Genomic DNA, 14053 nt, shown 5'->3' with positions numbered 1-14053 from the left:
TTCTCTCTGATGACTGGTTAATATTTAACTTCCAACCAAGAGTAAATCTGCTTTTACATTATTGGTTATGTTCACGTTAATTCCCGATGAAGGGTCTCAGCCCTAAGCGTCGACTGTACTCTTTTCCATAGATGCTGCCTGGCTGCCAAATTCCACCAGCATTTTGTGTAAGTTAACTGCTACATTGGCTGTGAAACACTTCCCAGCACAGTTAGGTCATGAAAAGCATAGATTTTTCTCTTAAGTAACCCACACTTTTAAAGCTTTGCATTTCTCTTCTCTGCACAATTCCTCCTTCTGCTCACGGTAACAATTAACATGAAAAATGAGAAAGTTTCTGTTGTTATCAGCGTAATTTAGATAGTGTGAGAATATTAGATTCTTCTACAATCCATTGAACTGCTTTAACTTAGAAAGATGTAAGGCAACAGATTGGATGATAAATAAACTTTTCACATCAATGGTCTGGTCTCGATCCATTCCAAATCACTTCTCTCAATATTAGTTAAGTAAATTCCAAGCAAAACAAGATCATGTTCATCTGTATATCTGCTTATGGAGAGTTCACTGCGTGGCACCTGTTGGTGCCGCACATATTACCCTACAGTTCAGAAAGAAGGTAGAGTACCAGAGGAAAAAATAGTCCAGGAACACAGGGAAGGAAGCAGGGAATGGGACCTACAAAAAAAAAAATACATCATTCATCCCATGGACAAAATGTTCTCCTGTATTCTAACAGTTCTATTATCAGCTGACAATTGGAAGACATTCAATTCAGAACCATGAAAATTAAATTGTATTATTTGCTACTTCCTGCATCCATCAAAAAAAAAACATGCCCAGGGCTTCCATCAACAACCTGGTTTTATATGATAGGCTTTTTACATCTTGGCATCCTGTAAAATGATTGATTGAAAGCACTTCATGTACAAGTGCAAATTCCCACCTTGACCTTGTGTTCTATTAGATAGTTATGCTCAGTGATTGAAGGCACATGTTGCTAACGGTCCTCTCCCAATAATTACTGGCAAGCTACTTAATGCGTCAGAGGTGCGTACTGCCCTCTGTGCATGACTTCATCCTTTTCAAATCCCACCCTCATGGGTGCCATGGTAGTGTAGCTGTTAGCACGATGCTATTACAACTCAGGACATTGGAGTTCGGAGCTCAATTCTGTAAGGAGTCTCCTCACATCCTTCCCGTGGAAGGCATGGGTTTTCCCTGGGCGCTCTGGTTTCCTCCCACAGTCCAAAGACGTACCAGGTAGGTTAATATGTCATTACAAATTGTCCCGTAATTGGGTTAGGCTTAAAGCAGGTTTGTTGGGGCGGCAGGACTCTGTGCTATGTCACTAAAATAAATAAATTATATAAACCCACAGATGCATGATTTCCCTGTGGGGGATGTACTGCTGAACAGCTTGGAATACCCCTGTACTAATTTCCAGGTTTCCAACACAGGTTAAAATTTTCAAATGCATGGTTCCATGCAGCCATCCTCTCAAATTCCTCCTTCCTGCTTCAACCAAACTGAATCGTGCTCTTCCTCACAATGTGTTAAGAACAGAATCAACCAAAGGTCATTGGGCTCATCAAGTCAATGTTGCGTTCACACTCCCACCCTCCCTCCCAATCACACCCCTACCCTTCAACTCCCACCCTCCAATCACACCCCTACCCTTCAACTCCCACCCTCCCTCCCAATCACACCCCTACCCTTCAAATCCCACCCTCCCTCCCAATCACACCCCTACCCTTCAAATCCCACCCTCCCTCCAATCACACCCCTACCCTTCAACTCCCACCCTCCCTCCCAATCACACAACCATTAGATAGAAAATGAAAACAGGCACACTTAGTGGCAAACAACAGTCAATCTCAAAGTCAAGGGACATCAAAAGACATTGATTATTGATATCAACTGCCCCCATTTACCCACACAACAATTCAAACTCAACACGCCTTCCACCACCAGGAACTCCTCCAGTATTCTCCAGAGACTGATGAGAAAGAGTACTTGATTTATTGCATTCTGGAAAATCTAGCTGAGGAGGACAAGAGGAATGCTGTCCAGTTTTAACACAGGATACTTGGCCCTAGCATCTTGCAGTTTAAAAAAAAATGATTCTTTGTATTAATAGTCATAATTTGGAATTGGTATTGGCTTATTATTGTCACATGCCCCAAGATACAGTGAAAAGCTGGTCTTGCAGAGGGTTATACAGATCAGATCACTACACAGTGCATTGAGGTAGAACAAGGTAAAACAACAACAATGCAGAATAAAGTGCAACAGCTACAGAGAAAGTGCAGTGCAGGTAAACAATGAAGTGCTAGATCATATTGAGATAGATTGTGAAGTCAGAAGTCCATTTTATCATACTAGGGAACTGTTCAATAGTCTGATAACAGAGGGATAAAAGTTGTCCTTAAGCCTGATGGTATGTGCTTTCAGGCTTTTGCATCTCCTGCCCAGTGGGAGGGGGAGAAGTGAGAACATCCAGGGTGGATGTGGTCTTCGATTGTTCTGGCTGCTTTACCGAGACAGTAAGAAGTGTAGATGGAGTCCAGGGAAGAGAAACTGGTTTCTGTGATGCGTTGAATACTTTTGTTGAAATATGCAGTCTGCACTTGTCACTCAGTATTGATTGATCCAAAAATAATTTGATAGACACGTTTAGCTCTCATTAACTCTCACTGTATACTGTGATTTTTCCCGAAAAACAAACCTTATTCATAAAATTTACAAATAGATAACACTAAGCATGTTGTTTTTCCACAGTACAAAGTACCCTTCTAAGATGTTCATGCTCAAAGTAACTTTATTATCAGAGTACTTATATGTCACCATTTTGCAACCCTGAGATTCAATTTCTTATGGGCATACTCAAAAATCTATAGAATAATAACCGTATCAGAATCAATGAAAGACTGCCCAACTCGCACGTTCAACCAGAGTGCACAAGACTACTAATTCTGCAAATAAAAAATAAATAATAATAATAATAAATAAATAAGCAATAAATATCGAGAACATGAGGTGAAAAGTTCTTGAAAGTGAGTCCATTGGTTGTGGGAACATTTCAATGACAGAGCAAGTGAAGTTGAGTGAAGTTATCCCCTTTGGTTCAAGAGCCTGACAGTTGAGGGATAGCTCCATAACCAAGCTGTCCCACAGATTTTGACATGGGTTAGAGCCTCTCAAAGTCAAATGGTGGAAGAAGCCTACACTGCATTTCCTACAGAGCCTTTACAATGACAGCACTGAGTTCCACGTAACTCTGAACCTCTGAATGTGCCAGTAGGCAACATTTAGTTATAGATTATAGAATATAGTTATAGTTATAGAATTGTCCAGCTCTTGGCTCCATCCCTCCCCCTCCTGTCTTCTCCAATCATATCGGATCTCCCCCTCCCCCTCTCACTTTCAAATCTCTTACTAGCTCTTCCTTCAGTTAGTCCTGACGAAGGGTCTCGGCCCGAAACGTCGATTATACTTCTTCCTAGAGATGCTGCCTGGCCTACTGCGTTCACCAGCAACTTTTATGTGTGCTGCTTGAAATTCCAGCATCTGCAGATTTCCTTGTGTTTGCATTTAGTTATAGATCTCTCCCTGTACTGGAAGATTACAGTTTCAAAGAGACTGAAAGGCTTGTTCTGCTGAGGCACTGATCTTACAGCAACAGGTGATGTTTGTCTCAATGCTTGGGTTTCTAAATGCCATAACGTTGGCTACACATCCAAAACTGAAAAACTTCTCTAGTCACAGCCTTTTACAGCCCAGGGGCTTTCCCAAGCCACAGTTAAATAAGGCCCATCACTGCAATAGCAGCCATTCTGTCTAAAGCAAGGTCCCAGGAACAGAAATCCCTACATTTCCTCACAGTAGAGACAAGGCAGAAAGTGAAGATAGTCCCCAGTTTAATGTCTTTCTGAAAGACAGCACATTCATAATGGGACAGTCCCTCCATCCTGCACTGCTGGTTTTATGATATCAGTGGACTGAATCTGTTATTCCCCCATCTCAGAAGTGAAACACGATTGAGTCATGGTTTACAGTTTAGCATTGAATTAAAGCATTTACATAGTCTGAAGAGTCTTACACTGTGTCTTTCTGGTAAAATACAACCCTGATGGGAAATGTACACATATTGAACAAAATGCATTTGCCCAAAGTGAATTGGTCTAAGGTTGCCTTTCTTCTGACTTGTCACTTCTGAAGGTTTTGACCCTACCTTCAGGACCAGCACGGGTGCCTGATGGTGAAGTTGTTAGGGCTTGGGGCTACGCCCAGGAATGGAAGAATCACTGTATCTGCACAGTGTTACAATTCAAACTGGAAGCTCAAGATTTGGACAGAGATCTCATTAAACCCTGTTAGACAACTCTAGAAGGTGCATCTGGACCTATTTGATAAGTGGAGATGAATGGCCAGCAAAGAAGTGGTGGGCCAAAGAGCCTGTTTCAGTACTGTATGACTTTAGAGGCTGGTTGGTTCTGTGGCCTGCCTTGAAACAGTGTGCCCTGCTATTAATTCTGAGCCCAGCAAAACAGAACCAATTGGGGTTCACACAAAGTATGCACTGTATTGATTATATTATGGGCACTACTTAGCAGAATTATTGAAAAAAGAGAGCATTAACAAATAACATCTCAAAGAAAGTGAAATGTGACAGCATAATAGTGCTTTTCTTTACATAGCACTCAACTGATCCACTAAAACCTTTTTAGGCAATATGCAACTTCACATTCCAGTTTAATCCTTAACAGTTATACTGCTTGATCAGCTCTCTCTCCAGCCCACCAGGAAAGTATGGTAACTGCAGTCTGCAGAAGTTGAAATGTACAGCAGCAGTAACCACCACTTATGTTTTTTGTGGCTGGCACTTTTTTCCAGGATGTTCTTTTGGAAATGTGTCGAAGCTCACACCAGCCATCCCTTAAAATGGGACAGTCCAAGCATCAACATCCTCTCCTTTACATGGCAGAATGTTAATATCTGATAGGTGCACAGAATGTGTGAGCTATCAGCACTACACATTTGGGAAAGCAAGCTGTCTGCCAACCCTATTCACAATCCATTGGTGTGCTCCTTAGAGGTGATGACTGCAACGCATTAGCCTCCACCAGACCACATCAGCACAAACTGACGCATTTGTTATTAGTTGATGTAGTCTCAGGCTGCCAAACTCCGCAGTGCACTTCAATTACAGGTCAATGTCACACATTCAGAAATTAGCAATATTTCAAATCCATCTACAAACGGAGTTTAAGAGATTAAACTACTAAAGATGCATTAGCCAGTTAGACAGCAAGAGAAACTGCCACTAGGCTTCAGATAATTTCTCAATATTTTTGATGACTAATTCTTCTACAAAGTGGAATTAAAGCATGGGTTGTAGGCATAAAAATTAACAGAGTAGAAAACAATAATCACATGTTAAAACTAAGGAGCTGAATATCTGAGCTCAAGGATGTATGACCAAGCAACAAGCTGTCAACTTGTTAGCCCTTGGACAGTTCACAGTTGGTGGTTAATTATAAACCACCATTCCCCACCAATTCGATTTCTCAAAGACTGTCACTCGATAATCCAAGGGAAGCTTCTGGGTGAGGAAGCACACTGAGCCCTTAATTAATCAAAATATTCACTTTGAGTGAATAGCCATGTGATGCTGAATACAAAACAGGTTAGTATCTGAAGTAGACAAAACTGGTTAAAATTTCAACCTGAAAATGTAACCTGCCATGTCATTTTACATGACCTGCAGTATATGTTACACACTTCACTTAGTTCCACATCCTACTCCACTTATATTTGCATCCCTTCACTGAATCCTTTCACTACATCACTACTAATTAGCATTCACTAATGATTGCCAGTACAGTGGTGCAATCAACAGCTCTAGCTCACTAGTTCAATCCTGCGCTCTGCTGCTGTTCGTGTGGAGTGTGCATGTTCGTCCTTTGTATTTCATTGGCTCCAGTCTCCTCCCACATCCCAAAGAGATGCAGGTTAGTATGTTAATGTAAGTTTCCACTAGCATGAAGGTGGGTGGTAGGATCCAGGGAATTTTGAGGGCATGTTGGGAAACTAAAACAAAATGAGTATCGAATTAGTATAACTGGGTGCTTGAAAGCCAGCAGGTATGGGTGGGCTGTACAATATGAGCCTATGATCTAGAAAATGACTCATGCTGTTAAAGATGGCTTTCTTCCACAACTTCACACTCAATGACTCTCATCTGAGCAGCCACCACCTTGATAACGCCAAACATGGTAGTGCAGTTGGTCACACTTAGCTCCCACAAGCAGCAGCATTTGAGACTGGTTGGTTTGTTCAATTTCACGTACAAATGTCTCTCTCAATGCAAGGTCTTTTTCACCTGCTAAGTTCCCATTTTATCCTTTTCCTGATCAGGTGTAAGATTGAAAAGTCAGCTCTGATAATTCTTTGCAGTTTTTACTCACACATTGTGCTAAAACAGGCCAGAAATTTCAGAGGTTCAAACATTAGATCCTTGTATCTGGTAACAATCAGGATGTCAAAGCCACACAGCCACAAGAAAATAAAGAAAAAGAGTTCCCTTTCATTTACTAATTTGACAGGATGCACAAGCAAGACCAGTATTTATTATCTATGCCCAATTGTCCTGCAGAAGTTTGGGAGGAGGGGGAAGACGATACTTTTTTGAACTGCAGATGTTCTGCTAAGACTGCTCTGATGAAGGGTCTCTGCCTGAAACATTGACCCTTTAGTCTTCTCTACAGATGCTGCCTGGCCTGCAGAATTCCTCCAACATTTTGTGTTTGTGTTGCCATTTATCAGAATTTGTGCAATATTTAGAGTTACATCCTTAAATTCAAAATGTCAGAGAAACAATCTACAGCCCTTAGGGTGCCTCCCTCCTACTAGGGTGCCTGACGCTGGCCTGCTAGGCCTGAGTCAACGTAGTAGTAGTACTCCCACCATTACATAGTTTACAGTGAAGGGTGGAAAATGTGAATGAATTCATGACTATGTTATAAAGCAAAATACCATGTTACGAACGGAGTAAAGGTGTAGAATCCGGTTCTGTTGGCATCTACCATTCTTCACAGAAAATGTTGAGCAGACAAGCGGAGAAAGCCTACCCTACATTATTGGTGTTACTGAAATGATAGGGAGGAATTGCAGTAAGTGAAAGCCCTGGTGCTTCAGTAACCTCCATTTCTTAAAGCCAAGCTGACTTTTTTTTTTTTTGAAAACAGCTCCAGGTTTTTAGTAACTCCCAATGCTCAGACCAGACAGAATCAGGATGGACTTTGGAACTGGTCATTCCCACGACTCACTCTCAACCCCCTGATACAGAACGCAGAACTGCTACCTGCTGTGCCTGAGAATTGGCTGTCCTCGAGGTAGCTGCTGTACTTGTCTAAAGAATAATAACCACACTCAAAAGGTCATTGCCATAAAAGCACTCTGGCTTCTCCCACGGAGTGCTGCAACATTCGTAGGCAGTCAGCTTACAAATGCAATGCCCCTTTAGACGATGGAAATGCTGAGTAAACCTCACTTAAGGACCGATGGAAAAATTACCTTCCCACTTGGCTGCTGTCAGTTTTTCCAGGTTGACAGTAATCACTGAATTGTGGTCCATCCGTCCTTGTATTTGCCTTGACAATATTCTGTTTGCACATCCAACCAAATAGCTCATGTTCCATTTCATCTCAGCTCCATATTATGACATCAATAACTATTAATGATTTATTCTCTGACAAGGTCACTGCTATAAAAACTAGAACAGATGTATAATTACTTCCATGCTTTCTTTCAGGCAGAAGACCACACATTATATCCACATAAAATGTATGTACAGTAAATACTACTGTTGGGATCTAAGCAGCAACCCCAAGTTCATCACTAGACACTCAACACCTCTTAATAGCCAGCAATCTGTAACCTAGAAAAATACCCTCAATGTGTCAGAAGAGATTTCACTAACAGGAGCCCTTCTGATGACAAACAACTACTAGATAGAGTTTAAAGTCCCTCAATATCTGGCAGAACTATTGACTAGAGGGGGAAAAATACATGATCCCACATATAACAGGCACCTTTCCAGATGAAGGACAACTACTAGAGTTCGAACTGTGACAATGTGCATGATATTTTAACTATATTTTCACCAATAAAATTCTATCACCACATAATTTGAAAGTGATTGTAAATAAGGCAGTTAATGAGAAATTCAGCACTTCATACCCCATTATAACTATATACACTAGCTACAGTTTAAAGATAAATCTTATACAACTCAGTCATCAGCATCTTGAGCTGTCATTTTATCCAATGGCAAAGGCTTTTCCGTTTCGATTAAAATCGCTTCGAATGGGTTGTGTCAGATGGAGCACATAACCTTGCGCTAAATCTACACGTGTATAATGGTGCATTCTGCAAGGTAGGCGTATCGTTCGCCGCGTCCAGGAACTCAGCAGCTACTGTAGAGCCGCTTAACTGTTTCCGACTTCTGACCTTCCTCCGACAGTAGCAACAGAACATTCGCTCCGTTACGTGTTTGGCCCATCTTTAAGTACTATGCGCGGGATGTCGTGGTCAGTTGGTGGGGGCACGTGTGTAATTTAAACTGCGACCGATCCGGTATCCGCGTGCAGCAGTTAATTAACTAGCAATTGCTTATATATTATAAATATATACACATTCAGTATTTACTAAAGCAGGCTGTTCGATGACTACGCCTTCACATTTATTAGCCTCCCGTGGATACTGTAAAGCAATTAGCAGTGGCAGGGGAACAAGGTGGAGGTACTGACTGTTTCAACAGTAAGTGTCACTGAACACACCAGACTTCAGTGCAAACTCAGAAACCGGGTATGCGGGGTACGGGGAGAAGCGTTTTCAACTGCAAAACATTTCCGATCTGTCCTTTATCTGTGGTTCAAGTTTATACCCAAGTGCAGGTGATGCGCCATTTATTCCTCGCTATTTTGGAGAGCTCTGCAGTTTAAGTTTAAGGTTGCTGCCAGGTCATACTGGGATTATGCTGGCATTTTACCATATGCCTGGCCCATCTCCCTGCTTCAAATACATGCAGAGCAGTGATGCGTTTTTGTTTTTCGGTTTCTTGCAACCCTGTTCTCCTTCCCCAACTCAGAAGGCATCTCTTCTGGATGTTTCTCACAATACATCCCACCACCACCACCTGCTACTCATATTACTCAATTATGTGGATACTAGGAAGGTGTTCAAATCATGGCTTACGGAACCCCTTGTGAACCTTCTCCGTAAAGTGTCCGAGAGATTGCTTAGAATGGCGGATATCTAAACCACCCCTTGCCCTGTGTGTGTGCGCTATCGTTACTCACCAACACTTGAGAGAACCTCTCCTCCAGCTCGCCCTCGTTAATCGGCACCGGCTGCTTGGGGACGGTCGCCTGCTGAGTCTTGATCTCCTTCCCCGGGGAAACTTCCATACTCCCGGCTGCATTCCCCATCCTGGACCCAGGAAAGTGCTTTAACACGTTGAACTTCACACTATCCAGGATTGACCAAGGGGCAACAGTCCAAATTAATCAAGAAAAATATAACAACAGTATAAAGGAGAGAAAAAGAGAAGCCAGGGGTCCTACCCCAAACACACTCAAAGACCACAAATAAAATCCTTTAAGATGTTCGCGTGAGAGTCTCCACTTTCAACCCGATGATTCCAAATGATTTCACAGCCAATAAAATCCATGTCCGAATCTCCACATGAGGGTGAGAAGTCGCGAACAGTCCAGCTTCGGTTAGCAACTCCCGAGTCAGGACGCCGCATCCACGACAAGAGAAATTGCAATGTCCCCTCGTAAAGAGGGAGAGAGAGGAAGTGAGGTTCAGACAGTAAGCTCGCAGTTACACACAGCAGTATGAAACCTCGGGTTTCCGTTTTAGCCCCGCTCTTAGCACGGGCTCTCCCTCTCTCGCCTCTGCTACTGTTCAATCAGCTTGTCCCTGCCTGCGAAACTGCGGATCTCTCCGTCCGCCTGGTACTCGAGGAGCTCTAAATTTTATATTGCTGTAGCGTTCCTTCCCGACCTGCAGGCACCATGTGGATCTGCAATGTTTTATTTTGAATGCATTCCCCCCCAAGGTGCAGGTTGCTCGGTTGCATCTCCCCGAGCTAAGATTGCAAGAGCAGCTATTGCAAAGAATGACTCCGGGATTGTCGCTGGGCTCGTTCCGGTTGCCGGCTGGGGTCCGGTGGAGGCGAAGATCCTTCCAGGGATGCAGCCATCACCCGGCAGCGCCAGCTACCTGCCGGAGCATCCTGCCTCAGCACGAATGAGGAGGCAGGAGCATCCGCGTAGCCCTAACGCCTCCCACTCACGATCTACCTGCTCATCATTGGAAATTGGGCGAGTGGGCCAGCGTCAAAAAAGGAGGAAAGTTGTACCAGTTATCTCCCTTATTTCTGCCATTCAGCCCTGCTTGTAAACTTAACCAGCCTCCAAGAGAGAGAAAGAGATGCAGATTTAATTCCTACTTTATTGCAGCCCTGAATATTAAAACAACACACACAAAATGCTGAAGGAACTCAGCAGATCAGGCAGCGTCTATGGAAATGAAGGAACCGTCGACGTTTCGGACCGAGACGCTTCTTCGGGACTGAAAAGGAAGGGGGAATACGCCAGAACAAAAAGGTGGGGAGAGGTGAAGGAAGACTAGCTGGAAGGTGATAGGTGGAGTCAGGTGGGTGGGAAAAGAGGAATCTGATAGGAGCGGAGAGTGGACCATGGGAGAAAGGGAAGATGGAGGTGCACTAGGGGGAGGTGATATGCAGGTGAAAAAAAAGTAAGAGGCCAGAGCGGGGGAGGGGCGGGCAGAGAATTACAGCAAGGAGAAATTGATATGCATACCATCAGGCTGGAGGCTACGAAGACGGAATATGAGGTGTTGTTCCTCCACCCTGAGAGTGGCGTCATTGTGGTAGAAGAGAAGACCATGGACTGACATGTTGGAACTGGAAAGGGAATAGGAATTAAAATAGTTGGCCACCTGGTTACTTAGTCAGCATCACAAAACGGATTTCTATGCTCCTTGCTTTATGACAGCATTGTCTCCACTTCTGTCTCTTCCTTGATAAAGCAGCAATGCACCCGCCCCAGACATTCTCTCTTTTCTCTCCCATTGGGTAGAAGATACAAAAGCCTAAAAGCATGTACCAGCAGGCTCAAGGACAGCTTCTATCCCTCTGTTATAACCCTTTTGAACAGCCTCTAGTAGGATAAAATGGACTCTTAACCTCACAATCCACTTTGCCATGACCTTGCACCTTATCGTCTGTCTGCACTACTTTCTCTGTAACTGTCACATTCCATTCTCATTTTCTCTTGTACTAAAGGTTCAAAGTAAATTTTATTATCAAACTACCTTGATGTATTGATGTGATGAAATGATCTGTACGAATGGCATGCAAAACAAAATTTTACACTATGTGACAATAATGGAGGAAATAATTAAATGAATCCAATGAAGTTCTAACAGCACAAAAAAAAACTTAAGATTTGTTCCAAGTGTAAAGATTGCATTGGTCTGTGGCATTATTTGAGAGGAACATATGGATCACTTGTAAGTTTAGTGAGGTACTCAACATCTGGAAAGAGAATATTTTAATCAAGGTCTGATTTTTGACTTTGTGTCACTGTGCAACATAAAGGCATGCAAGAGCCCTGCTTACAACATTCCTCATTATCTCCACAGTTTGGCATTTACCGTCTATCCATGTGAAACTCAACAGAAGCTGGCTTACCCTCTACCTTCACCCACTGTGCTTTTCCAGTTTTTCATCATTTGCAAGTTTCCCTCATGATCTACTGTATCACTCTCTGGAGAAATGAAACTAACTCTCCTGGAAATAGAATGCAATCTTGCTTTTTCTTTTTTAGTCAGATAATCAAAAAAGCACCCTGAAGCAACTTAAAATTGGATAAATAGAGAACACTGGAAGAACTCAATGAGTCTAGCCACATCTATGGAGGCAAATGCATTTCCTCCATTTCCTGCATACCTGATCTTACCTTGACCAACAGTAAAGAGAGTTATGTTCACATACTAGACCCTATGCAATTCCATGACTAGCTGCACCTCATCTCCATCGCCCCCCCCCCCACCAACTTTATGTTTTTATGTTTTTCACAGGAACCAATCGCTTCATGTCTCCCTGGTGCACTCATCCCTTCCCATTCCCTGTCTCTTTCCCCTCTAACCATATAACACTTGTTCCAGCACCACCTTTCTCACCACCATCCAGAGACCCAAAGAGCCCTTCCAGATGAGGCAAAAGTTTACCTGATCCTCTTCCAATATGGTTGACTGCTTTCAGTTCCTATAATGTGGCCTCTGCCACACTGGTGAAACCATGTGTCTAGACTAGGTGACTCTTTGCAGAGCACCTGTGATCTGTCTGCATCAGCTATCCTGTGCTTTCCACTCCAACACCTGACCACTGAAAAGGCCAAACACAAATTGGAAGAACAAAATCTTATATTCTGCTTGGTTAGTTATGAACATTGAATTTTCCAGTTTCAGGTAACTTACACCACCAGTGTTCTCCTCTCACACCCACTCATCCATCCACCTGGTTTTCTTCTACCTTTGTTAACTTTTCCCTTCACCTCTCCCCCACTTGGTTCTACCTCCTCCCCATCTGGTTCCACCTGTCACCTCCCAGTCTATACACCTCCCTCCAAATCCTATCACAGCGCACCATCCCCATCACACACTGGCAACCCTCCCTCTTTCTTTCCTGACTTACACTTTTTGCTTCGACAGATACTGATTCACCCTCTGACTACTGTTTTTTTTTGCACTTTTACAGCAACTTATATATATATTCAAGTCATTCCAAGACATTTCTTGGCCAAAGTATATTCTTGATATACAATCATATGCTTGAAAAAATGAATTTCAAGGTAGTATATGGTGACATATACATACTTCGATAAAAAATTATCAAAGCATAATTTATGTTCCGTGTTTCAGAGACTGAAATCATCAGATCATTGGGGGATGTGGGAGTTCGTGCTGGTTCCTCCATATTTTGATGGTCGATGCAAGCACAGAATGCAATGAACTCATCTGGAAGTGAAGTCCTGCGGTCTCCCATGTTGCTTGATTTAACTTTATAAGAGTGATAATATTCAAGCCACAAACAATGGACTCACCTTCAAGGACTCTTCATCTCATGATCTCAATATTTGTTTCTTCTTTTTGCATTTGCAGTTTGTTGTCTTCTGCACTCTTCGTGAATGTCCCAGTTGGGTGGTCATTCACTAATTCTGTTATAGTTACTATCCTATAGATTTACTGAGTATACCTACAAGAAAATGAATCTCAGGTTTGTATATGGTGACATATATGTACTTTGATAATAAAATTTACTTTGACCTTGACTTTGCTTCATTGGAGCAGCAATGAACAATCAGCTGCATGAGCCTGCTGAGTTATTCAGTTGGTCTGTAGCTACACCCCATTTACCTACCTTTGTTCTAAATATACTGAGTGCCATTCCTAATTCACCCTTGTACATTTTTAAGAAGCCTTGTCTGAAGAACCTTTCGAGCAGGCAATGTTAGAATTTCCCTGTTCATTTTGTAAATGAAGTACTTCATCAGAAAATTCATCACCCTGAAATGCTTCCACTCTTGAGCAGAATTCCTGAACTTGCCAGCTTTTAATTACAGTAGGCAGAAAGTTGGCTTCAGGTAGGCTCTCATATTTCCTCACAACACCGAAGGCTGTTCAACCCATTAAATCTATGCTGGCTCTTAGAGCCATACCATTCATCCACTTATCTCCCTGTAATCTCTTCTTGCATGCATGTCCACCAAGGTCTCACCTTTTCTCCTGCCCCCACCTATATACCCTGGATAAAATTTACATCTGCTAACCTGCATGTCACTGGGAGGAAACCCACGTGTCCACAGGGAGACAGTGGAAACATGTCAGGATCAGTCCCAAGGGTAGCTGGAGCTGTGAGTCAGCTGCATTGTCTGGAGAGCTTGGACGAGGGATG

The 14053-nt window shown here is 42.7% G+C and overlaps 1 protein-coding gene across 2 annotated transcripts in view; it reads right to left on the bottom strand.

The window, feature by feature from the left end:
• The window catches only part of LOC140191789 (formin-like protein 1), a 223123-nt gene extending 213008 nt beyond the window's left edge, over window positions 1-10115 (bottom strand). For both annotated transcript variants that reach the window (XM_072249548.1, XM_072249549.1), the window contains exon 1: window positions 9366-10115. In XM_072249548.1, the coding sequence (XP_072105649.1) occupies window positions 9366-9494 (129 nt within the window). In that variant the 5' untranslated portion in view covers window positions 9495-10115. The remainder of the gene's footprint in view (window positions 1-9365) is intronic.
• Between the last annotated feature and the right edge of the window lie 3938 nt (window positions 10116-14053).

Source organism: Mobula birostris, chromosome X (genome assembly GCF_030028105.1).
Source record: "Mobula birostris isolate sMobBir1 chromosome X, sMobBir1.hap1, whole genome shotgun sequence".
Classification (NCBI taxonomy): domain Eukaryota; kingdom Metazoa; phylum Chordata; class Chondrichthyes; order Myliobatiformes; family Myliobatidae; genus Mobula; species Mobula birostris.
Note: the sequence above shows the minus strand (reverse complement) of the source record. Positions and strands in the feature narration are given on the sequence as shown.